Source organism: Mesoplodon densirostris, chromosome 5 (genome assembly GCF_025265405.1).
Source record: "Mesoplodon densirostris isolate mMesDen1 chromosome 5, mMesDen1 primary haplotype, whole genome shotgun sequence".
In the NCBI taxonomy this organism is placed as follows: Eukaryota; Metazoa; Chordata; class Mammalia; order Artiodactyla; family Ziphiidae; genus Mesoplodon; species Mesoplodon densirostris.
In genome coordinates, this window is record NC_082665.1 from 68,450,055 (window position 1) to 68,476,101 (window position 26,047).

Genomic DNA, 26,047 nt, shown 5'->3' on the forward strand with positions numbered 1-26,047 from the left:
GTAAAATTTTCTTTAAAAATTTTGTGTCTGTTTTTTTTCTGGTAATGTCTTTGTTGGATTTTGTATCAGTAATTCTGGCCCTAAGGAATGAATTGGAAATTATTATTATTAAATTATTATTTCTTCCTTTTAAATTATACAGAAGCATTTGTATCAAACTGACATTATTTCTTCCTTAAATAACTGGTAGAATTCACTAGTGAAGTCATCTGTCACTGGAGATCTGTGTGTAGGGTGTGGGGAGGGTTTTAACTACAACTCAGTTTTTTTAGAAGATTTATGGATATTCCGGTTATCTGTTTCTTCTTGAGTGAATTTTAGTAGTTTGTGCCTTTGAAGGAATTGATCCATTTCATCTAATTCATTGAGTTTGTGGACATAAAGTAGTTCACAGTGTTCCTTTCTATTCATTTAATGCTGTAAGATCTGTAGTGCTGTCACCTCTTTCACTCTGGATATTAGTAATTTATATCTAGTATCTTTTTTTCTTGATAAACCTAGTTGAATTTGATCAACATTATTTATCCCAAGCAGTCAATTTATGCTTCATTTATTTTCACTTTTTTTTCTGTTGTCTTTCTTGTTTTGTGCTTTTGCTATTTTTTTCCTTCTGCTTACTTTAGTTTTAATTTGCTCTTCTTTCTCTAACTTCTTAAGGTACAGCTTAGTTCATTTAATTGAGACCTCCTTTTTCCCCCCAGTATAATCATTTAATGTTTCAAATTTCTCTCCAAACTGTGCTTTAGTTGTATTCCACAGATTTTGATAAGTTGTGTTTTTATTTTCATTCAATTAGAAGTATTTTCTGAAATCTTTTTGATTTCGTATTTGATCCATGGGTTTCTTAGAAGTGTGTTTAGTTCTCAACTACTTGAATATTATCTAGGTTCCATTTATAAATTTTAAATTATTTTGTTTTGATAGAGAACATACTCTGTATAAGATCAGTTTCTTAAAATGTATTGTGGAACAAGATGACATAGACTTATCTATTTCTGCTTCTCCCCACTAAGTAAAACTATAAACCCTGGAAATAATGCAAAAGACAATCAAAGGAGAACTCTGAAAGATGGAAAGAGGAAGGTAATCTGGTTAGGGACCCAAGGAAGCACTAGAAGAACAGCATATTCAGGGCATCTTATAACCTCCCCCTTCAGAAAATGACAATTCAGGCCCAGCATGTCCTGACTCCAGCTTAGTTACAGAAGGCATCTCAGATAGCTTATTCTTCTCCCAGATTGAAAGGGGTATCCAACAACAGCAGGCTAGTCAAGACAAGTGTTTCTACCACAATACACAAACACACACAAACACACACACAAAATGGCAACTATGTGATATTATGTGTTAATTAACTTGATTATGGTAATCATTTCACAATGTATATGTATATCAAAGCATCATGTTGTACACTTTTTATATGTGCAAGTTTTTTGCCAATTATACCTCAGTAAAGCTGAAAAAAATTCATCTCTGTGTATTGTGTTGTATTACATGTATTGGGGGAATAAGAAAAGAATTAGAGGACAGTTTCTAACAAAACAGATTTCAATTTTTACAATTTAAAACGTTCACATTCTTTTTTGCATTTTATTTGAGTTACATGGGTAATTAAGTATAATGCCATAAGTAAATATAGTATTTAAGTTTAGATATTGCCTATGTCTTTTACTTTTCATAATCCCAACATTGAATATAGCTCGGCTTGATAGCAGAAGAGCTTTTTATTTTATTTTTTGGGGCATCTGAGAACTATGTGTATATGTTGTCCAGACATAGGACAGGGAGAAAGAAAGACTCCCAGAGAAGAGCTGGGAAAGAAAGGTTTGGGTTCAGGGATGCAATTTTTGCTAGAAAAGTTGACTTTTAAAAAAGATTAATTAATTAATTAATTAATTAATTTTGGCTGTATTGGGTCTTTGCTGCTCCACGCAGGCTTTCTCTAGTTAGGGCGGGCGGGGGCTACTCTTCCTTGCAGTGCACAGGCTGCTCATTGCGGTGGCTTCTCTTGTTGCGGTGCACAGACTTCAGTAGTTGTGGCATGCGGGCTCAGTAGTTGTAACTTGCAGGATCTAGAGAGCAGGCTTAGGAGCTGTGGCGCATGGGCTTAGTTGCTCCACGGCATGTGGGATCTTCCCGAACCAGGGCTTGAACCTGTGTCCACTGCATTGGCAGACAGATTCTTAACCACTGCGCCACCAGGGAAGTCCTGACATTTTTTTTTAAACTCTTGGTTGGTTAGTAACAAAGACCACACTCAAGCTCTAACAGTAGGTGAGTTGGTGTCAAAATCTAAAATGCCAGTTTCCAAGCAGAATTTTAAAACATATATGGTCACAAAAAACTGTTAGGAGTGATTATTCCTGGAGAGTAGGATTAAAGGAACTTGAGGAGGGGGTAAGAAGAGGGATTTTACTTTTCATTTTGTACTAGTAGAGGAGCTTTTTAAATAAAATGCTTTAAATCTGTAAATGTATGTTTAGTCTTATTTATTCCCCATCAAGTTTGTTAGAAACTGATACATTCAAATTTCATTATATTTATTTAATATTTATAGTTAATATTTATTTAAGCTAACTATTAACTTCTGTTTTATTTTCAGAACTGAAGGCAGAAGCTAGTCTCATGGACCAGATGAGTAGTTGTGATAGTTCATCAAATTCCAAAAGTTCATCATCTTCAAGCAGTGAGGATAGTTCTAGTGATTCAGAAGATGAAGAGTGCAGATCCTCCCCTTCTGATCCAGGGAATTATGTCTCAGAACATCCTACCATGTCTACCATGCCACAGTGCAGGATTCCTGAGATAGTGGCCGGTCATAATAAACATGACAGCAATGGCCTTCTGATGAATACTTTAAGTAAGTATACATAAGCATGAGTAATTGGAAAAGTAAGAATTCACAGTGGAGCCATACTGATTATGGTCTAAAATTTGCATACAGAGAAAGACTTCTTTTTTATTCATTTGACAGTATTACCCATTACCTTCTTTTTTTAATTTATTTTTTTATACAGTAGGTTCTTATTAGTTATCTATTTTTTACATATCAGTGTATATATGTCAATCCCAATCTCCCAAGTCATCCCACAAGCACCGCCCCCCCCACTTCCTCCCCTTGGTGTCCATATGTTTGTTCTCTAAATCTGTGTCTATTTCTGCCTTGCAAACTGGTTCATCTGTACCAGTTTTCTAGATTCTACATGTATGTGTTAATATACGATATTTGTTTTTCTCTTTCTGACTTACTACACTCTGTATGAATCTCTAGTTCCATCCACGTCTCTACAAATGACCCAATTTCGTTCCTTTTTATGGCTGAGTAATATTCTATTGTATATATGTACCACATCTTCTTTATCCATTCATCTGTCAGTGGGCATTTAGGTTGCTTCCATGACCTGGCTATTGTAAATAGTGCTGCAATGAACATTGGGGTACATATGTCTTTTTGAATTATGGTTTTCTCTGGGTATATGCCCAGTAGTGGGTTTGCTGGGTCATATGGTAATTCTATTTTTAGTTTTTTAAGGAACCTCCATACTGTTCTCCATAGTGGCTGTATCAATTTACATTCCCACCAACAGTGCAAGAGGGTTCCCTTTTCCCCACACCCTCTCCAGCATTTGCTGTTTGTAGATTTTCTGATGATGCCCATTCTAACCGGTGTGTGGTGATGTCTCATTGTAGTTTTGATTTGCATTTCTCTGATAGTTAGTGATGTTGAGCAGCTTTTCATGTGCCTCTTGGCCATCTGTATGTCTTCTTAGAAGAAATGTCTATTTAGGTCTTCTGCCCATTTTTTTTATTGGGTTGTTTGTTTTTCTAATATTGAGCTGCGTGAGCTGTTTATGTATTTTGGAGATTAATCTTTTGTCCGTTGATTCGTTTGCAAATATTTTCTCCCATTGTGAGGGTTGTCTTTTCGTTTTGTTTATAGTTTCCTTGCTGTGCAAAAGCTTTTAAGTTTCATTAGGTCCCATGTGTTTATTTTTGTTTTTATTTCCATTACTCCAGGAGGTGGGTCAAAAAAGGTATTGCTGTGATTTATATCAAAGAGTGTTCTGCCTATGTTTTCCTCTAAGAGTTTTATGGTGTCCGGTCTTACATTGAGGTCTTTAATCCATTTGGAGTTTATTTTTGTGTATGGTGTTAGGGAGTGTTCTAATTTCATTCTTTTACAGGCAGCTGCCCAGTTTTCCCAGCACCACTTATTGAAGAGACTGTCTTTTCTCTATTGTATATCCTTGCCTCCTTTGTCATAGATTAGTTGAACATAGGTGCATGGGTTTATCTCTGGGCTTTCTATCCTGTTCCATTGATCTATATTCCTGTTTTTGTGCCAGTACCATATTGTCTTGATTACTGTAGCTTTGTAGTATAGTCTGAAGTCAGGGAGTCTGATTCCTCCAGCTCCATTCTTTTCCCTGAAGACTGCTTTGGCTATTTGGGGTCTTTTGTGTCTCCATACAAATTTTAAGATTTTTTGTTCTAGTTCTGTAAAGAATGCCACTGGTAATTTGATAGGGATTGCACTGAATCTGTAGATTGCTTTGGATAGTATACTTATTTTCATAATATTGATTCTTCTAATCCAAGAACATGGTATATCTCTCCATCTGTTTGTGTCATCTTTGATTGCTTTCATCAGTGTCTTATAGTTTTCTGCGTACAGGTCTTTTACCTCCTTACGTAGGTTTATTCCTAGGTATTTTATTCTTTTTGTTGCAATGGTAAATGGGAGTGTTTCCTTAATTTCTCTTTCAGATTTTTCATCATTAGTGTATAGGAATGCAAGAGATTTCTGTGCATTAATTTTGTATCCTGCAACTTTACCAAATTCATTGATTAGTTCTAGTAGTTTTCTGGTGGCATCTTTAAGATTCTCTATGTATAGTATCATGTCATCTGCAAACAGTGACAGTTTGACTTCTTTTCCAATTTGTGTTCCTTTTATTTCTTTTTCTTCTCTGATTGCAGTGGCTAGGACTTCTAAAACTATGTTGAATAATAGTGGTGAGAGTGAGCATCCTTGTCTTATTCCTGATCTAAGAGGAAATGCTTTCAGTTTTTTCACCATTGAGAATGATGTTTGCTGTGGGTTTGTTGTCTGTGGCCTTTATTATGTTCAGGTAGGTTCCCTCTATGCCCACTTTCTGGAGAGTTTTTATCAAATGGGAGTTGAATTTTGTCAAAAGCTTTTTCTGCATCTATTGAGATGATCATATGGTTTTTATTCTTCGATTTGTTAATATGGTGTATCACATTGATTGATTTGCATATATTGAAGAATCCTTGCATCCCTGGGATAAACCACAGTTGATCATGGTGTATGATCCTTTTAATGTGTTGTTGGATTCTGTTTGCTAGTATTTTGTTGAGGATTACTGCATCTATATTCATCAGTGATATTGGTCTGTAATTTTCTTTTTTTGTAGTACCTTTGCCTGTTTTTCGTATCAGGGTGATGGTGGCCTCATAGAATGAATTTGGGAGTGTTCCTTCCTCTGCAATTTTTTTTGGAAGAGTTTGAGAAGGATGGGTGTTAGCTCTTCTCTAAATGTTTGGTAGAATTCACCTGTGAAGCCATCTGGTCCTGGACTTTTGTTTGTTGGAAGATTTTTAATCACAGTTTCAATTTCATTACTTGTGATTGGTCTGTTCATAGTTTCTGTTTCTTCCTAGTTCAGTCTAGGAAGGTTATACCTTTCTAAGAATTTGTCCGTGTCTTCCAGGTTGTCCATTTTATTGGCATAGAGTTGCTTGTAGTAGTCTCTTATGATGCTTTGTATTTCTGCAGTGTCCATTGTAACTTCTCCTATTTCATTTCTAATTATATTGATTTGAGTCCTCTCCGTCTTTTTCTTGATGAGTCTGGCTAAAGGTTTATCAGTTTTTATCTTTTCAAAGAACCAGCTTTTAATTTCATTGATCTTTGCTATTGTTTTCTTTGTTTCTATTTCATTTATTTTTGCTCTGATCTTTATGATTTCTTTCCTTCTACTAACTTTGGGTTTTATTTGTTCTTCTTTCTCTAGTTCCTTTAGGTGTAAGGTTAGATTGTTTATTTGAGAGTTTTCTTGTTTCTTGAGGTAGGGTTGTATTGCTATAAACTTCCCTCTTAGAACTGCTTTTGCTGCATCCCATAGGTTTTGGATCATCGTGTTTTCATTGTTATTAGTCTCTAGGTATTTTTTGATTTCCTCTTTGATTTCTTCAGTGATCTCTTGGTTATTTAGTAATGTATTGTTTAGCCTCCATGAGTTTGTGTTTTTTACATTTTGTTCCCTGTGATTGATTTCTAATCTCATAGCTTTTTGGTCAGAAAAGATGCTTTGTTATGATTACAATTTTCTTAAATTTACTGAAGCTTGACTTTTGACCCAAGATGTGATCTATCCTGGAGAATGTTCCATGTGCACTTGAGAAGAAAGTGTAATCTGCTGTTTTTGGATGGAATGTCCTATAAATATCAATTAAATCTATCTGGTCTATTGTGTCATTTAAAGCTTGTGTTTCCTTATTTATTTTAGGTCTGGAGGATCTGTCCATTGGTGTAAGTGAGGTGTTAAAGTCCCCCACTATTACTGTGTTACTGTCGATTTCCTCTTTTATAGCTGTTAGCAGTTGCCATATGTATTGAGGTGCTCCTATGTTGGGTGTATTTATGTTTATAATTGTTATATCTTCTTCTAGGATTGATCCTTTGATCATAATGTAGTGTCCTTCCTTGTCTCTTGTAACATTCCTTATTTTAAAGTCTATTTTATCTGATATGAGTATTGCTACTACACCTTTCTTTTGTTTTCCATTTGCATGGAATATCTTTTTCCATCCTCTCACTTTCAGTCTGTATGTGTCCCTAGGTCTGAAGTGTGTCTCTTGTAGACAGCATATATACAGGTCTTGTTTTCGTATCCATTCAGCGAGCCTGTGTCTTTTGGTTGGAGCATTTAATCCATTCACGTTTAAGGTAATTATCGATATGTGTGTTCCTGTTACCATTTTCTTCATGGTTATGGGTTTGTTTTTGTACATCCTTTTCTTGTGTTTCCCACTTAGAAAAGTTCCTTTAGCATTTGTTGTAGAGCTGGTTTGGTGGTGCTGAATTCTGTTAGTGTTTGCTTGTCTGTAAACCTTTTGATTTCTGTGTTGAATCTGAATGAGATCCTTGCCTGGTAAAGTAATGTTGGCTGTAGGTTCTTCCCTTTCATCACTTTAGATATATCATGCCACTCCCTTCTGGCTTGTAGAGTTTCTGCTGAGAAGTCAGCTGTAAACCTTATGGGAGTTCCCTTGTATGTTATTGTAGTTTTTCCCTTGCTGCTTTCAATAATTTTTCTTTGTCTTTAATTTTTGTCATTTTGGTTACTCTGTGTCTTGGTGTGTTTCTCCTTGGGTTTATCCTGCCTGGGACTCTCTGCACTTCCTGGACTTGGGTGGCTGTTTCCTTTCCCATGTTAGGGAAGTTTTCAACTATAATCTCTTCAAATATTTTCTCAGGTACTTTCACTCTCTCTTCTCCTTCTGAGACCCCTATAATGTGAATGTTGGTGCATTTAATGTTGTCCCAGAAGTTCCTTAGGCTGTCTTCATTTCTTTTCATTCTTTTTTCTTTATTCTGTTCTGCAGCAGTGAATTCCACCATTTTGTCTTCCAGGTCACTTATCCGTTCTTCTGCCTCAGTTATTCTGCTATTGATTCCTCCTAGTGGATTTTTCATTTCAGTTATAGTATTGTTCATCTCTGTTTATTTGTTCTTTAATTTTTCTAGGTGCTTGTTCTTTAATTCTTCTAGGTCTTTGTTAAACATTTCTTGCATCTTCTTGATCTTTGCCTCCATTCTTTTTCCAAGGTCCTGGATCATCTTCACTATCATTATTCTGAATTCTTTTTCTGGAAGGTTGCCTATCTCCACTTCATTTAGTTGTTTTTCTGGGGTTTTATCTTGTTCCTTTATCTGGTACATAGTCCTCTTCCTTTTCATTTTGTCTATCTTTCTGTGAATGTGGTTTTCGTTCCACAGGCTGCAGAATTGCAGTTCTTCTTGCTTCTGCTGTCTGCCATCTCAACCATTACCTTCTTATTGAATTATTCATTTCCTTTTGACTCTGTAACATAACGTCCTATTGGCTTTTCTCCTACCTTTGTAGATACTTTTCTGTCTCTTCTTTGCTAGTTTATAATCTTTCACTCAGTCATTAGAGCTGGGGTTCTGCAAGGCTTATTTCTAGGTCCTTTTTTTGTTTTATTCTGTATTCTTTCCACAGATAATCTCCATATTTCTGTTGCAGCCAATACTTATATATACATAACTTGTAAATTTGCATCTCTGACCCACACCTCTGAGCTCTAGACACATAAGTCCAACACATTTCATATTAAAAGGCATTTCAAATTTGCTTTGTCCAAAACCAATTTATAATCTTTCACTATGTTTCTTCCGAGTGAAAGGCAGGAGTCATCTAATTATGCAAACCAGAAGTGACTGTATTCTAGGGTTGAGTTCCTCTCCCTCTTTACAGTGTAGTCAGTCCTTCACCTTCACCAAGTCCTGTTTATGTTACCTCCTTAATCTCAAAGTCATCTACTTTTCTGCATCTCCACCACTATCACTCTAGTTAAACTTACCATTATTTCTTGCTTTAACAATGCAATGACTTCCTAACTGGTTCACCACTTATCTACTCAAACCCATTTTTTTTTTTTTTCTTTTTGCGGTATGTGGGCCTCTCACTGTTGTGGCCTCTCCCGTTGCGGAGCACAGGCTCCGGATGTGCAGGCCCAGCGGCCGTGGCTCACGGGCCCAGCCGCTCCGCGGCATATGGGATCCTCCCAGACCGGGGCACGAACCCGCATCCCCTGCATCGGCAGGCGGACTCCCAACCACTTGCGCCACCAGGGAGGCCCTCAAACCCATTTTTGATCCACTAAGTACATTGTGGCCATATTGATCTTTTCATAATTCAAGTATTATTTGTCTCTCCTACTTTAAACTTTACAATAGCTTATAATTTCTTTTAGGATACAGACAAAACATTTTAACATAAGAGTCTTGCCCTTTCTGTTCTAGCAACATTTTCCTTCTTTTTCTCACCATACTCAAATACTTTTGCCTACCTCAGGGACTATACCCATACTGTCCATTCAGCTAGAAATAGTTATTTCTTTTCATGCAGTTAACTTTTTCTCCTTTAGATTGTAGTTTTTTATATACTTCATCAAGAAAGCCTTTCTTGACCTTTCTGAAAAGATCAAATCCCCCTTGTTATAGACCTTCAGAGCAATATCTTCTTTATATCAATTATCATTTATAAATGTATATTTCTTTTATTTGTTCTCTTCTAAAGTATAAGCTCCAGGAGGGCTGTGATCTTGCTTATTTTGCTTATCACTGAATACTAGCACCTGACATGGTACCTGATACATAGTAGATGCTCAGTAAATTCTTTTTAATAAAGGCATGCAGGTTGATACTCTCTGGGGAAGAATGGGACTGTCTGTATATTTAAAACTAATCTCACTATGTTAATTTTAATGGTAAAGTAAATATCTAGGAAAGACCGACTTGCTCTAACTTAAAAACAGAAGTAAATAAGGGAGGAGCCAAGCATGGGTGGTAGAGTAAAACGGTAGTTATGGTTATGGTAGTGTTAAACTATGTGTTAATTAGGGACTAGGAAAGGTCTTTTGAACTTCCAGTTATTTATGTATTTAGTGCTATTATTTATAACTTGAGAGGTGAAATTATAGCATCTGATTTCTTGAATGGCCAAATAATGACAACTACTAGGAGGATAAACAGTAATGAATTTGTATGCCCATAATAATATACCTTCACAATGTATGTAACTACATATTAAAAAATGTAGTTACATATGTGTGTTTGTATATATAAAACAAAAATTGACAGAAGTAGGGGAAATTGACAAGTCTATTGTAATAGTAGATTTAATGTATCTGTACTCAAGGATACAGAATTCAGTAAGGGTATAAAATCTTTGAACAACACAATTAACATGTCCTTTTTTTTATATAATAAAATCTATCTTTTCTTTTTTTTTTTTTTTGGTCCACAGCACAGTATCATTTATGTAAATTAAAATTGGTCATAGGAAGCAGTTTATTTTTTGCAAGAGGGCAAAGAAATGGAAGGAACTACACTGTAATCTTTTTCTAGGGATGCTAAGAAGTATCATGAGCTAGGTGATTTAAAACAACAGAAATGTATTCTCTCACAGTTCTGGAGTCCAGGAGTTAAAATGAAAGTGTCAGCAGGGTTGATTTCTTCTGAAGGATCTGAAAAAGAATCTGTTTTGTGACTCTCCTAGCTTCTGGTGGTTGCTGGCAATCCTTGGTGTTCCTTGGCTTGTAGACACGGTGCTTCAAATTTGGCCTGTCTTCCTTCTCTGTGTGTCTGTGTTCACATTTATTTTTTCTTTTTTATACCTTATTTAAAATTTATTTTTATTGCAGTATAGTTGTATTACAATGTGTTAATTACTGCTATACAGCAAAGTGACTCAGTTATATATATATTCTTTTCATATTTATATACATTCTTTTTCATATTCTTTTCCATTATCACAGGATATTGAATATAATTCCCTGTGCTATACAGTAGGACCTTGTTGTTTACCCATTCTATATATACCAGTTTCCATCTGCTAATCCCAAACTCCCAATCCAACCCTCTTCTACCACCCTCCCCCTTGGCAGCCAGCAGTCTGTTCTCTGTACCTGATTCTGTTTCTGTTTCATAGATAGGTTCATTTGTGTCATCTTTTAGATTCCACATATAAGTGATATCATATGGCATTTGTCTTTCTCTTTCTGACTTACTTCACTTTGTATGATAATCTCTAGCTGCTTCCATGTTGCTGCAAATGGCCTTATTTCGTTCTTTTCTGGCTGAGTAGTATTCCATTGTATGTATGTATATACGTACCACATCTTCTTTATCCATTCATCTGTAGATGGGCATTTAGGTTGTTTCCATGTCTTGGCTATTGTGAATAGTGCTGCTATGAACATAGGAGTGCATGCATCTTTTTTTTTTTTTTAACTCCACCTCTCACCACAAAGACTAGGCTGTATCACACGAGCACCATGTCCACACATGGAGGAAGATGAAGGCCTGACCATGGCAGCCTGCTCCCACAAACCCCTGAAGAAAAGGGGTTTGTCATAGTTATGTAAGTTTCATTTCCATTTATATTCCATTAATTGAGTTATGCAGAGATCTCTTTCCTTTGTGATATGCTAGAAGGAGCTTGGGCTTTGGAGCAAAGAAGCCTGGCCTCAAATCCTAACTCTGCTAATTACTAACTACGTACTTAATATAGGAGAGTGGCTTTTTTTTAACATTTTATTTTATTTTATTTTTGCTTTATAACAAATTTAATCAGTTATACATAAACATATGTTCCCATATCCCCTCCCTTTTGTGTCTCCCTCCCACCCTCCCTATCCCACCCCTCCAGGCGGTCACAAAGCACCGAGGTGATCTCCCTGTGCTATGCGGCTGCTTCCCACTATCTATCTACCTTATGTTTGGTAGTGTATATATGTCCATGCCGCTCTTTCGCTTTGTCACAGCTTACCCTTCCCCCTCCCCATATCCTCAAGTCCATTCTCTAGTAGGTCTGTGTCTTTATTCCTGTCTTACCCCTATGTTCTTCATGACATTTTTTTTCTTAAATTCCATATATATGCATGAGGGAAGGGATGTGGGAACAGATGTATATGTATGACTGATTCACTTTGTTATAAAGCAGAAACTAATAAAAAAAAATCCATATATATGTGCCAGCATACAGTATTTGTCTTTCTCTTTCTGACTTACTTCATTCTGTATGACAGACCCTAGGTCCATCCACCTCATTACAAATAGCTCAATTTCGTTTGTTTTTATGGCTGAGTAATATTCCATTGTATATATGTGCCACATCTTCTTTATCCATTCATCCGATGATGGACACTTGGGTTGTTTCCATCTCCGGGCTATTGTAAATAGGGCTGCTATGAACATTTTGCTACATGACTCTTTTTGAATTATGGTTTTCTCAGGGTATATGCCCAGTAGTGGGATTGTTGGCTCATATGGTAGTTCTATTTGTAGTTTTTTAAGGAACCTCCATACCATTCTCCATAGTGGCTGTACCAATTCACATTCCCACCAGCAGTGCAAGAGGGTTCCCTTTTCTCCACACCCTCTCCAGCATTTATTGTTTCTAGATTTTTCGATGATGGCCATTCTGACTGGTGTGAGATGATATCTCATTGTAGTTTTGATTTGCATTTCTCTAATGAGTAAAGATGTTGAGCATCCTTTCATGTGTTTGTGGGCAGTCTGTATATCTTCTGTGGAGAAATGTCTATTTAGGTCTTCTGCCCATTTTTGGATTGGGTTGTTTGTTTTTTTGTTATTGAGATGCATGAGCTGCTTATAAATTTTGGAGATTAATCCTTTGAAGTTCCTTCATTTGCAAATATTTTCTCCCATTCTGAGGGTTGTCTTTTGGTCTTGTTTATGGTTTCCTTTGCTGTGCAAAAGCTTTTAAGTTTCATTAGGTCCCATGTGTTTATTTTTGTCTTTATTTCCATTTCTCTAGGAGGTGGGTCAAAAAGGATCTTGCTGTGATTTATGTCATACAGTGTTCTGCCTATGTTTTCCTCTAAGAGTTTGATAGTGTCTGGCCTTACATTTAGGTCTTTAATCCATTTTGAGCTTATTTTTGTGTATGGTGTTAGGGAGTGATCTAATCTCATACTTTTTCATTTCCCTGTCCCGTTTTCCCAGCACCACTTATTGAAGAGACTGTCCTTTCTCCACTGTACATTCCTGCCTCCTTTATCAAAGATAAGGTGACCATATGTGCGTGGGTTTATCTCTGGGCTTTCTATCCTGTTCCATTGATCTATCTTTCTGTTTTTGTGCCAGTACCATACTGTTTTGATTACTGTAGCTTTGTAGTATAGTCTGAAGTCAGGGAGCCGGATTCCTCCAGCTCCATTTTTCGTTCTCAAGATTGCTTTGGCTATTCAGGGTCTTTTGTGTTTCCATACAAATTGTGAAATTTTTTGTTCTAGTTCTGTGAAAAATGCCAGTGGTAGTTTGATAGGGATTGCATTGAATCTGTAGATTGCTTTTGGTAGTAGAGTCATTTTCACAATGTTGATTCTTCCAATCCAAGAACATGGTACATCTCTCCATCTATTTGTATCATCTTTAATTTCTTTCATCAGTGTCTTATAATTTTCTGCATACAGGTCTTTTGTCTCCTTAGGTAGGTTTATTCCCAAATATTTTATTCTTTTTGTTGCAGTGGTAAATGGGAGTGTTTCCTTGATTTCACTTTCAGATTTTTCATCATTAGTATATAGGAATGCCAGAGATTTCTGTGCATTAATTTTGTATCCTGCTACTTTACCAAATTCATTAATTACCTCTCGTAGTTTTCTGGTAGTATCTTTAGGATTCTCTATGTATAGTATCATGTCATGTGCAAACAGTGACAGCTTTACTTCTTCTTTTCCGATTTGGATTCCTTTTATTTCTTTTTCTTCTCTGATTGTTGTGGCTAAAACTTCCAAAACTATGTTGAATAAGAGTGGTGAGAGTGGGCAACCTTGTCTTGTTCCTGATCTTAGTGGAAATGGTTTCAGTTTTTCACCACTGAGGACGATGCTGGCTGTGGGTTTGTCATATATGGCCTTTATTATGTTGAGGAAAGTTCCCTCTATGCCTACTTTCTGGAGGGTTTTTATCATAAATTGATGTTGAATTTTGTCGAAAGCTTTCTCTGCATCTATTGAGATTATCATATGGTTTTTCTCCTTCAATTAGTTAATATGGTGTATCACGTTGATTGATTTGCATATACTGAAGAATCCTTGCATTCCTGGAATAAAGCCCACTTGATCATGGTGTATGATCCTTTTAATGTGCTGTTGGATTCTGTTTGCTAGTATTTTGTTGAGGATTTTTGCATCTACGTTCATCAGTGATATTGGCCTGTAGTTTTCTTTCTTTGTGACATCCTTGTCTGGTTTTGGTATTGGGGTGATGGTAGCCTCGTAGAATGAGTTTGGGAGTGTTCCTCCCTCTGCTGTATTTTGGGAAGAGTTTGAGAAGGATAGGTGTTAGCTCTTCTCTAAATGTTTGATAGAATTCGCCTGTGAAGCCATCTGGTCCTGGGCTTTTGTTTGTTGGAAGATTTTTTATCACAGTTTCAATTTCAGTGCTTCTGATTGGTCTGTTCATATTTTCTATTTCTTCCTGATTCAGTCTTGGCAGGTTGTGCATTTCTAAGAATTTGTCCATTTCTTCCAGGTTGTCCATTTTATTGGCATAGAGTTGCTTGTAGTAATCTCTCATGATCTTTTGTATTTCTGCAGTGTCAGTTGTTACTTCTCCTTTTTCATTTCTAATTCTATTGATTTGAGTCTTCTCCCTTTTTTTCTTGTTGAGTCTGGCTAATGGTTTATCAGTTTTGTTTATCTTCTCAAAGAACCAGCTTTTAGTTTTATTGATCTTTGCTATCGTTTCCTTCATTTCTTTTTCATTTATTTCTGATCTGATTTGTATGATTTCTTTCCTTCTGCTAAGTTTGGGATGTTTTTGTTCTTGTTTCTCTAATTGCTTTAGGTGCAAGGTTAGGTTGTTTATTCGAGATGTTTCCTGTTTCTTAAGGTAGGATTGTATTGCTATAAACTTCCCTCTTAGAACTGCTTTTGCTGCATCCCATAGGTTTTGGGTCATCGTGTCTCCATTGTCATTTGTTTCTAGGTATTTTTTAATTTCCTCTTTGATTTCTTCAGTGATCACTTCGTTATTAAGTAGTGTATTGTTTAGCCTCCATGTGTTTGTATTTTTTACAGCTCTTTTCCTGTAATTGATATCTAGTCTCATAGCATTGTGGTCAGAAAAGATACTTGATACAATTTCCATTTTCTTAAATTTACCAAGGCTTGATTTGTGACCCAAGATATGATCTATCCTGGAGAATGTTCCATGAGCACTTGAGAAAAATGTGTATTCTGTTGTTTTTGGATGGAATGTCCTATAAATATCAATTAAGTCCATCTTGTTTAATGTATCATTTAAAGCTTGTGTTTCCTTATTTATTTTCATTTTGGATGATCTGTCCATTGGTGAAAGTGGGGTGTTAAAGTCCCCTACTATGAATGTGTTACTGTCGATTTCCCCTTTTATGGCTGTTAGTATTTTCCTTATGTATTGAGGTGCTCCTATGTTGGGTGCATAAATATTTACAATTGTTATATCTTCTTCTTGGATCGATCCCTTGATCATTATGTAGTGTCCTTCTTTGTTTCTTCTAGTAGTCTTTATTTTAAAGTCTATTTTGTCTGATATGAGTATTGCTATTCCAGCTTTCTTTTGGTTTCCATTTGCATGGAACATCTTTTTCCATCCCCTCACTTTCAGTCTGTATGTGTCCCTAGGTCTGAAGTGGGTCTCTTGTAGGCAGAATGTATACGGGTTTTGTTTTTGTATCCATTGAGCCAATCTGTGTCTTTTGGTTGGAGCATTTAGTCCATTTACATTTAAGGTAATTATCGATATGTATGTTCCTATTCCCATTTTCTTAATTGTTTTGGGTTCGTTATTGTAGGTCTTTTCCTTCTGTTGTGTTTCTTGCCTAGAGAAGTTCTTTTAGGATTTGTTGTAAAGCTGGTTTGGTGGTGCTGAACTCTCTCAGCTTTTGCTTGTCTGTAAACATTTTAATTTCTCCATCAAATCTGAATGAGATCCTTGCTGGGTAGAGTAATCTTGGTTGCAGGTTTTTCTCCTTCATCACTTTAATTATGTCCTGCCACTCCCTTCTGGCTTGTAGAGTTTCTGCTGAGAGATCAGCTGTTAACCTGATGGGGATTCCCTTGTGTGTTATTTGTTGTTTTTCCCTTGCTGCTTTTAATATGATTTCTTTGTGTTTAATTTTTGACAGTTTGATTAATATGTGTCTTGGCGTATTTCTCCTTGGGTTTATTCTGTATGGGACTCTCTGTGTCTCCTGGACTTGATTAACTATTTCCTTTCCCATATTAGGGAATTTTTCAACTATAATCTCTTCAAGTATTTTCTCAGTCCCTTTCTTTTTCTCTTCTTCTTCTGGAACCCCTATAATTCGAATGTTGGTGCGTTTAATGTTGTCCCAGAGGTCTCTGAGACTGTCCTCTGTTCTTTTCATTCTTTTTTCTTTATTTTGCTCTGCATCAGTTATTTCCACTATTTTATCTTCCACCTCACTTATCCGTTCTTCTGCCTCAATTATTCTGCTATTGATCCCATCTAGAGTATTTTTCATTTCATTTATTGTGTTTTTAATTGATGCTTGATTCATCTTTAGTTCTTCTAGGTCCTTGTTAACTGTTTCTTGCATTTTGTCTATTCTATTTCCAAGATTTTGGATCTTGGAAATAGAATCTTGGATCATCTTTACTATCATTATTCTGAATTCTTTTTCAGGTAGACTGCCTATTACCTCTTCATTTGTTAGGTCTGGTGGGTTTTTATCTTGCTCCTTCTCCTTCTGTGTGTTTTTCTGTCTTCTCATTTTGCTTATGTTACTGTGTTTGGGGTCTCCTTTTTGCAGGCTGCAGGTTCGTAGTTCCCGTTGTTTTTGGTGTCTGTCCCTAGTGGCTAAGGTTGGTTTAGTGGGTTGTGTAGGCTTCCTGGTGGAGGGGACTAGTGCCTGTGTTCTGGTGGGTGAGGCTGGATCTTGTCTTTCTGGTGGGCAGGTCCACGTTTGGTGGTGTGTTTTGGGGTGTCTGCGGACTTTTCATGATTTTAGGCAGCCTCTCTGCTAATGGGTGGCGTTGTGTTCCTGTCTTGCTAGTTGTTTGGCATAGGGTGTCCAGCACTGTAGCTTGCTGGTCATTGAGTGAAGCTGGGTGCTGGTGTTGAGATGGAGATCTCTGGAAGATTTTCGCCGTTTGATATTATTTGGAGCTGGGAGGTCTCTTGTGGACCAGTGTCCTGAAGTTGGCTCTCCCACCTCAGAGGCACAGCACTGACTCCTGGCTCCTCAATTTGGGATGATTTGTTTTCTATTCATGTATTCCACAGATGCAGGGTACATGTAGTTGATTGTGGAGCTATAATCCGCTGCTTCTGAGGCTGCTGGGAGAGATTTCCCTTTCTCTTCTTTGTTCTCACAGCTCCCGGGTCTCAGCTTTGGATTTGGCCCTGCCTCTGCGTGTAGGTCGCCGGACGGTGTCTGTTCTTCGCTCAGACAGGACAGGGTTAAAGGAGCAGCCGCTTCGGGGACTCTGGCTCACTCAGGCCGGGGGAGAGGGAGGGGCACAGAGTGCAGGGCGAGCCTGCAGCGGCAGAGGCCGGCGTGACGTTGCACCAGCCCGAGGCGCGCCGTGCGTTCTCCCAGGGAAGCCGGGGACCCCGGCAGTGACGGGCTGCACAGGCTCCCGGAAGGGTGGCGTGGACAGTGACCTGCGCTCGTACACAGGCCTCTTGGCGGCGGCAGCAGCAGCCCCAGCGTCCCACGCCCGTCTCTGGGCTCCGCGCTTTCAGCCACGACTCGCGCCCGTCTGTGGAGCTCCTTTAAGCAGCGCTCTTAATCCCCTCTCCTCGCGCACCAGGAAACCAAGAGGGAAGAAAAAATCTCTTGCCTCTTCAGCAGCTCCAGAGTTTTCCCGGACTCCCTCCCGGCTAGCTGTGGCGCATTAGCCCCCTTCAGGCTGAGTTCTCGCCGCCAGCCCCAGTCCTCTCCCTGTGCTCTGACCGAAGCCCGAGCCTCAGCTTCCAGCGCCGCCCGCCCCGGGTGGTGAGCAGACAAGCCTCTCGGGCTGGTGAGTGCCAGTCGGCACCGATCCTCTGTGCGAGAATCTCTCCGCTTTGCCCTACCCAGGTACGTGTGGAGTTTCTTGCCTTTTGGGAGGTCTGAGGTCTTCTGCCAGTGTTCAGTAGGTGTTCTGTAGGAGTTGTTCCACGTGTAGCTGTATTTCTGGTGTATCTGTGGGGAGGAAGGTGATCTCCCTGTCTTACTCTTCCGCCATCTTCCCCAGAAGCCATCTTTTTGAATTATAGTTTTGTCTGGGGATATGCCCAGGAGTGGGATTGCTGGATCATATGGTAATTATATTTTTAGTTTTCTGAGGAACCTCCATACTGTTTTCCACAGTAGCTATACCAACTTACATTCCCACCAACAGTGTAGAAGGGTTCTCTTTTCTCCACACTCTCTCCAGCATTTTTGTGTGTGTGTGTGCAGTATGCGGGCCTCTCACCATTGTGGCCTCTCCCGTTGCCAAGCACAGGCTCCGGACGCACAGGCTCAGTGGCCATGGCTCATGGGCCCAGCCGCTCCGTGGCATATGGGATCTTCCCGGACCGGGGCACAAACCTGTGTCCCCTGCATCAGCAGGCGGACTCTCAACCACTGCACCGCCAGGGAAGCCCCTCGAGCATTTTTTATTTGTAGACTTTTTAGTGATGGCCATTCTGACCAGTGAGAAGTGGTACCTCATTGTAGTTTTGATTTGCATTTCTCTAATAATTAGTGGTGTTGAGCATCTTTTCATGTGCCTATTAGCCATTTGTATTTCTTCTTTGGAGAAATGTCTCTTTAGGTCTTCTGCCAATTTTTCGATTGGGTTGTTTGTTTTTTCGTTGTCAAGTTGTATGAGCTGTTTGTATGTTTTGGAGATTAAGCCCTTGCCAGTCGTATGAGCTGTTTGTATATTTTGGAAATAAAGCCCTTGTCAGTCTCATCATTTGCAAATATTTTCTCCCATTCTGTAAGTTGTCTTTTTGTTTTGTTTATGGTTTCTTTTGCTGTGCAAAAGCTTGTAAATTTGAGTAGCTCCCATTTGTTTTTGTTTTTTTGTTTGTTTGCTTGTTTTTTTTGCAGTACATGGGCCTCTCACTGTTGTGGCCTCTCCTGTTGCGGAGCACAGGCTCTGGACCCGCAGGCTCAGCGGCCATGGCTCACAGGCCCAGCCACTCCACAGCATGTGGGATCTTCCCGGACCGGGGCATGAACCCGTGTCCCCTGCATCGGCAGGCGGACTCTCAACCACTGCGCCACCAGGGAAGCCCTGCTCCCATTTGTTTTTGTTTTTATTTCTATTGCCTTGGGAGTCTGAACATGCCCATTCTAACAGTAAATACGTAGAATCTTATGAACTAAGAATGAGAAGCAGCCATTCTTTTAATAATATAAACCATTTATGGAAATTACTTTCTACTAGGACAAATGAAATAACACATTTAAAAGAATTCATATTTTATTGATCATATCACATGACTATAAAACAATGAGACTATAAATAAATAATTAAAATAGTTTAAAATACATGCTTAGAAACTTTGGAGCACATACCTAGTGACTTACATGTTAAAAGGAAATTACAATGAAATTATAAAATATTTATAATTAAGCAGTATCAGAAATATCTCAACAATTTTGGAGTGCAACCAAAATGATAGAGGGAAATTTGAGGCCTCAAAATGTTCTTTTTTAAAAAAAATTGAAAATAAATGCGTGAAAGTTTCACCTTTAGGAACTAGAAGAACAATAAGATCTTAAAGCAGGGAAGGAAAGTATTATAGATTAGAATTGAAATTAGTATAATAGATAGCAAAGAAACATTAGAGGATCAACAAGACTAAAAGTTATTTCTTTGAAAACTTATAAGAAGACCAACCTGTAACTAGGGCTGATGAAGAAAAAAAGAGTAAAACACAGTATTAGGAGTGAAAAAGTGGTTAAAATTATAGTATGTTTTTATTTTTTTCATTATGAAAACTTTACAAATATTTTATCCCAGTAAATTTGGCATAAAAATGGATGATTTTCGGGGCTTCCCTGGTGGCGCAGTGGTTGAGAATCTGCCTGCTAATACAGGGGACACGGGTTCGAGCCCTGGTCTGGTAGGATCCCACATGGCATGGAGCAGCTAGGCCCATGAGCCACAACTACTGAGCCTGCGTGTCTGTTGCCTGTGCTCCCCAACAAGAGAGGCCGCCATAGTGAGAGGCCCGCACACTGCGATGAAGAGTGGCCCCCGCTTGCCACAACTAGAGAAAGCCCTTGCACAGAAACAAAGACGCAGCACAGCAAAAATATTTAATTCACTCCTACCCCCAACATCTTCTAAAAAAAAAAAAATGGATGATTTTCTAGGAAAAAAGTATAATTTACCAAATCTGACTCAAAAAGAAGTGGAAAGTCTGAAGAAACCATTAACAATTAACATCTCTTCCTCCTTCTTCCTATCTCCATATCCCCTAGATGCTAGAAAATTGAAGATAATTTTACAGATGAATTTTAGCAGATCTTCAAGGAACAAACAATTCTTATCTTCTACAAACTGTTTCAGAGAATAGAAGAGTAGGGGAAGCAACCCAATTCGTTTATAATTCTAGGGTAATATCAAAACTGAACAGGAGGGCTTCCCTGGTGGCACAGTGGTTGAGAGTCCACCTGCTGATGCAGGGGACACGGGTTTGTGCCCCAGTCCGGGAAGATCCCACATGCCACGGAGCGGCTGGGCCTGTGAGCCATGGCCACTGAGCCTGCGCGTCCGGAGCCTGTGCTCCACAATGGGAGAGGCCACAACAGTGAGAAGCCCGCATACCGCAAAAAAAAAAAAAAAAAAAAACTGAACAGAAACAAGACAAAAAGCATTATAGACCAATTTCACTTAAGAACATGGATGTAAAATTACTAAATAAGATATTAACAAATTGAATAGCCACTGTACTTAAAACAAGCAAGCTAAATCATGACCAAGTAAAGCTCATCACAGAAATGTAGGAAATGTTCAATATCTGGAATTATATCAATATAATTTACCACATTAACAGATTATAGGAATAAAGCCATATGATCATTTCAACAAATTTGAATTTGACAACAGTCAGTATTTATTCATTTTACAACTTTTACTAAAGATTGAACATAAGGGAATTTCCTTAACGTTATAAAAGTTAATCACAAAGAACAAAACTACTGCCAACATTATACTAATAGAGACTCCAGAAGCATTTCCGTTAAAGTCAGGAAGAAGACAAGGAGGACTAATATCATGATTTCTATTCAACATTTTACTGAATTTTCTAGAAAATGCAGTAAAACAAGTAAAAAATGAAAAGAAGAATCGGAAACAGGAAATAAAATGATCCTTATTTGTAGACAATGTAATTGTCTACATAGAAAATCCAAAGGAATCCACAAACTCTAGAAATAGTAAAAGAAGTTAGAAATATTTTGGATGCAAAAATGATATGGAAAAATCAGCAGCAATCTTGTTATACAAGTAGTAACCACTTGGAATTTCTTTCAAAAAAATAGTGAATTTCTTTGCTTGATATATTTTATCCAAACTTTAAGTTTCTTAAGAGGAAATAAACCCTTCTTTATTGTTACTGCAGTCATCCCATTTTCAACCTTAGCAGACTCAACACTCTCTTTTATAACATATATTTAAGTCCCCTTTACTATTCTGAAATGAATTTCATAGCTTAATATCATCTAGGCACATACATCTTTGAAAATAATTAATGTAATATTAAGACAAAATAAAAATAGTTTATAGTAAAGTAATAGATATTCTACTTTGTAAATATTCAGGCCTGGTGAGACAACATAACAAAGTGCCATATGTTTGCACTTACTTTTAATGAATATATTTGGAATTAAGGGAAGCAAGGCAATATTCAACTCATGTCAATATTTTTTCTTTTTATTTATCTTGTTAAAATAAGGACTGGAAAGGTATATACATACATATTCATAGAATTGCGTACACAGATAAATTTTGAGGTGCTGTATTGCTGAGCCAAAGCCAATGAGCAACATAGATATCACTGTGTTTTCAGAAACAATTTAAAAAAATCTTTGTAAAGGTCTCAAAAAAAAAAGTAGTCTTCTTTCAGTTTACATGATAGTTGCATCCTTGTAAATTTCAGAGAATTTTATGTCTGTGCAAAAGGATACTTTTAGTTTATAAAAATGCAATTAGTTCTGGCCTTAAAATTATAAACAGATCTCTCAAGAACATGAGTATCCCACTGGACTTTCAAAAGTTTTACAGAATGTAGAAAGGTTCTTTATTGTTTACAACTGGTCCTTGCATTACAAGACATTTAAGATTCCTAAGTTCCCTGTTCCCTAAATGCCACTAGCAATCTGCAAATCACTGGGACAAGCGACCCCTCACGTACATTTCTGTAACATCTCCTAGGGGGCAGTATTGCTCTCATTGAGAAACATCGGTTTAGGTATCTGAATACATTTGCTATGGGTATACTCTTTTTTCCAAGTCATAATTACCATTTTGATTGAAAACATATTTCCTTTACTAAGCATCTCATATTCAAAGGCTAATCTCATATCTTCAAAACTGAACATTTCAACCAACAGCATGGTAATGCTGTGCTTATAACCTCCATAGTATGAAGTCTATTAAGAAAAATGGAACTCAGGACATTTGGATTTGTGTCACTTTAGAAACTCATTTTATAGGCATCACATCAGGATAAACATTCTTATGCCATACAATAGTTGTATAATAAGTGGAAACTTAAGCCTTGAAAATAAGAAAATGGTCATGTGAACCAGATGCACAAATGAAGCTTTAGCAGGTTTCTTTATCAAGTGATGTAATTAGTTCTGGAGTTCATGCAGTGGACTGAGGTATCTTACAACAGTTTATATATGGCCTAAAAAGTACTCATCTTAAATTGGATATTAACTTCAAAATATGCCAGCTTTTGTTGATTGTGGAGTAGTTTAAAAATACAAGAGTTTGTTAACGATTGTAATTTACCACCCAAAAGATTTATCCAATCCTATAGCTTCAAATAAACCCCCTGTAATCAATGACTCCCAAATCTTTTGCGGCTGTAGCCTCTACCCTGAGCTTCAGACTTGTATATCCAATTGCCTATACCATATATACTTGAATATTTACTAGGTATTTCAAAGGTACCTTGTTAAAAATTGAACTTATGATTTTTTTTTTACACAATCTTGTTCCTCTGGTTTTTCTCATCTCAGTAAATGACACCACCATTTATCCAGTTGTTTAGACCAGAAATCTTGGGGGTCATCCTTCACTTTTCTCTTTCTCTCATGCACTAAGTCCAGTACTGTTGATAGTCTTGTAAGCTCCATCTTCAAAGCAAATTATAAATCTGACCACTTAGCACCACCTTCACCTGAACCACCTGAGTCTAAGCCAATATTACTTCTTTTTTCCCCAGTTTTATTGCGATATAATTAACGTACAGCACTGTATAATTTTAAAGTGTACAACTGTTTAACTACATACATCTTGAAATGATTACCACTATAGGTTTAGTGACTATCCATCATCTCATATACATAAAACATTAAAGAAATAGGAAAAAAAAATTTTCCTTGCAACAAGAACTCTTAGGATGTACTCTCTTAACAACTTCCATATATAACATACAACAGTGCTAATTATTTTTATCATGTTATACATTACATCCCTGGTATTTATCTTATAGCTGGAAGTTTGTACCTTTTGACTACCTTTTATCTAATTTCCCCTCCCCCCAACCCCCCACTCATGGTAGCCACAGATCTGATCTTTTTCTCTGAGTTTGTTTGTTTTTGAAGTATAATTTACCTACAACACTATGTTAGTTCTTGGTACACAGCATAGTGATTTGATATTTCTGTACATTTCAAAGCGATTACCATAGTCTAGTTGCCATCTGTCACCATACAAAGATACTACATAGTTACTGACTATACTCCCCACAATGTACATTTCATACTTGTCACTATTTTATAACTGAAAGTTTGTACCTCACCTGTTTCTCTCCTCACCCTACCTACCTCCCCTCTGGCACCTGGTTGTTCCCTGTATTTGTCATTCTGTTCCTTTTTATATGTTTTGTTTTTTAGATTCCACATATAAGTGAAGTCATACAGTATTTGTCTTTCTCAAAGCTGATATTATATCTTACATGAGAAACTGCATAGACTCATAACTGTTCTCCCTGATTCCATGTTTCCTCCACACCATTATAGTCTATTCACTGATATACAATAGTGTTCAAGTCAGTTGCCTGTTTAAAATTTTCCAGTGAATTGAATTCCCATTACATTTCAAACAAAATCTAAAGTTTTTTCCATGATCTACACACCATGGTCTTCTGGATATCTTTCTGACCTATTTCCCTACATCCTCTTCCTCATTCATTTCACTCCAGCCACAGGGGTGTTCTTGCTGTCAGAGAACACAAGAAGCATGCTTTTGCCTTGGGGCATTTGTATTTGCTTTTACCTGAGCCTGGACATTTTCCCCCACCTCTGTATTTTCATTACTCTCTCTCTACATTTGGATCTCTGTTCTAATGTCCCACCTTGAGGAGGCATTCCTAACTACCCTATTTAAAATAACATCTCTCACCACTCTCCCCAGACCCATCTAAATAATGTAATATTTATCCCTACTTAGGATAAATATTACATTATATATTTGTTTATTGTCTGTCTCCCCCACTGGAATGTAAGTTCCGTGACTGTAAGAACATGGATGAATTACAAAAGAATCAATGATGAGGTACTCTTAACATATACTGCTTAATGACTTTGACTGAATTTGTAGTAAAAAATTATACGTTTTTTCACTCTTGAAAATAGTCTGATCTTCTGAACCACATTTTCTCCTCATTTCCTGATGTAATTAAATCAGTGGTATAAAAGAAGGGTGATGTTGTTATGTGAAAGAAGACTAAAATATCAATAGATGCCAAGTGGTACTAAAACTATGCTGAAGATTGGTGGTTTATTTTTTCTTTACAGGTAATATTAATTCTTTGAGTTGCTACTGATGTGACTCATAATCAGATTGCTTATCCTATAATTTAAAGACATAATGTTGGCTAAACAGGATCACCTTGGGGTTATATTTTGTAAAACATCTATGTTATCCAAAAATATTAAATATTAAAATATTAAATATTCAATTACTACAGTTTTCCTTTTTTTATTTTAGGAAATGATTTGCAGCTGAGTGAATCAGGAAGTGACAGTGATGACTGAAGAAATATTCAGCTATAAGTATAAAGTTTATAAGACATGTGACAATTTATTTTATATTAGGAATAAAAATTCCTAAGACTGAGGAAAATGTATCTTAACTTTGATGATAAGAGAAATTTAATATGATTCAGAATTTTCAGTTGATGTTACATTTTTTACCTTTTATGGGTACCGGCATGTTCATGTGTTTTCATTTAATCTTAACAAAACTCCTAGGAAGTTTTACAGATGAGAAAACAAACTTCAGGGGTTAGGTTACTTGCCCACATATTGTTAACAAGTGGCAGATCAGGGGTTCTGAAGTTCAGGTTCAGTGTTCTGTTTCACCACACTGCTGTTTTCAATTGTGAATGGCAAAACTGTTGATTTATAATAAATGTCCTGGTTTTAATTACATCTCTGAGCCTTTCTATCTGATATTCCTTAAATTTTGGTTGAAAATTAAGCTAAAATTTAGGGTAAAGGTGAAGCTAAGTAATTGTTTTAATGAAACAATTGTTCTCTTATCTCTCACACATTTTATCATGTTCTCTTATCTCTGATACTTTTTAATCATTTTCTTATTTTGCTTTTCAGAGTAAAAATAAGCATTTATGTTAATGAGATAAATAATTAATATTTATACCTATAACATCTTTGAATCTGGGGGAAATGATAAATATTATAGTTGAGAGTCACTAACCAGCAGCAAGTTCTTTTTTTTAATTAATAAACTTTATTTTTAAGAACAGTTTTAGTTTCACAGCAAAATTGAGCAGAAAGTACAGAGAATTCTCATATACTCCCTGTTCCCACACATGCACAACCTCCCCAACTATGAACATACTGCCCCAGAGCAGTACCTTTTTTTTTTTGTATAATTGATGAACCTACACTCACACACCATCACCCAAAGTCCATAGTTTACATTAGAGTTCACTCTTCGTGTTGTACGTTCTGTGGGTGTTAACAAACGTACAATGACATTTATCCACCACTGT

At 37.1% G+C, this 26,047-nt stretch overlaps 1 protein-coding gene across 2 annotated transcripts in view; it reads left to right on the forward strand.

The window, feature by feature from the left end:
* Nucleotides 1-25,446, forward strand: part of EAF2 (ELL associated factor 2) — a 122,472-nt gene extending 97,026 nt beyond the window's left edge. For both annotated transcript variants that reach the window (XM_060099006.1, XM_060099005.1), the window contains 2 exons: nt 2,603-2,860; nt 25,021-25,446. In XM_060099006.1, the coding sequence (XP_059954989.1) occupies nt 2,603-2,860; nt 25,021-25,067 (305 nt within the window). In that variant the 3' untranslated portion in view covers nt 25,068-25,446. The remainder of the gene's footprint in view (nt 1-2,602; nt 2,861-25,020) is intronic.
* Nucleotides 25,447-26,047: the final 601 nt, after the last annotated feature.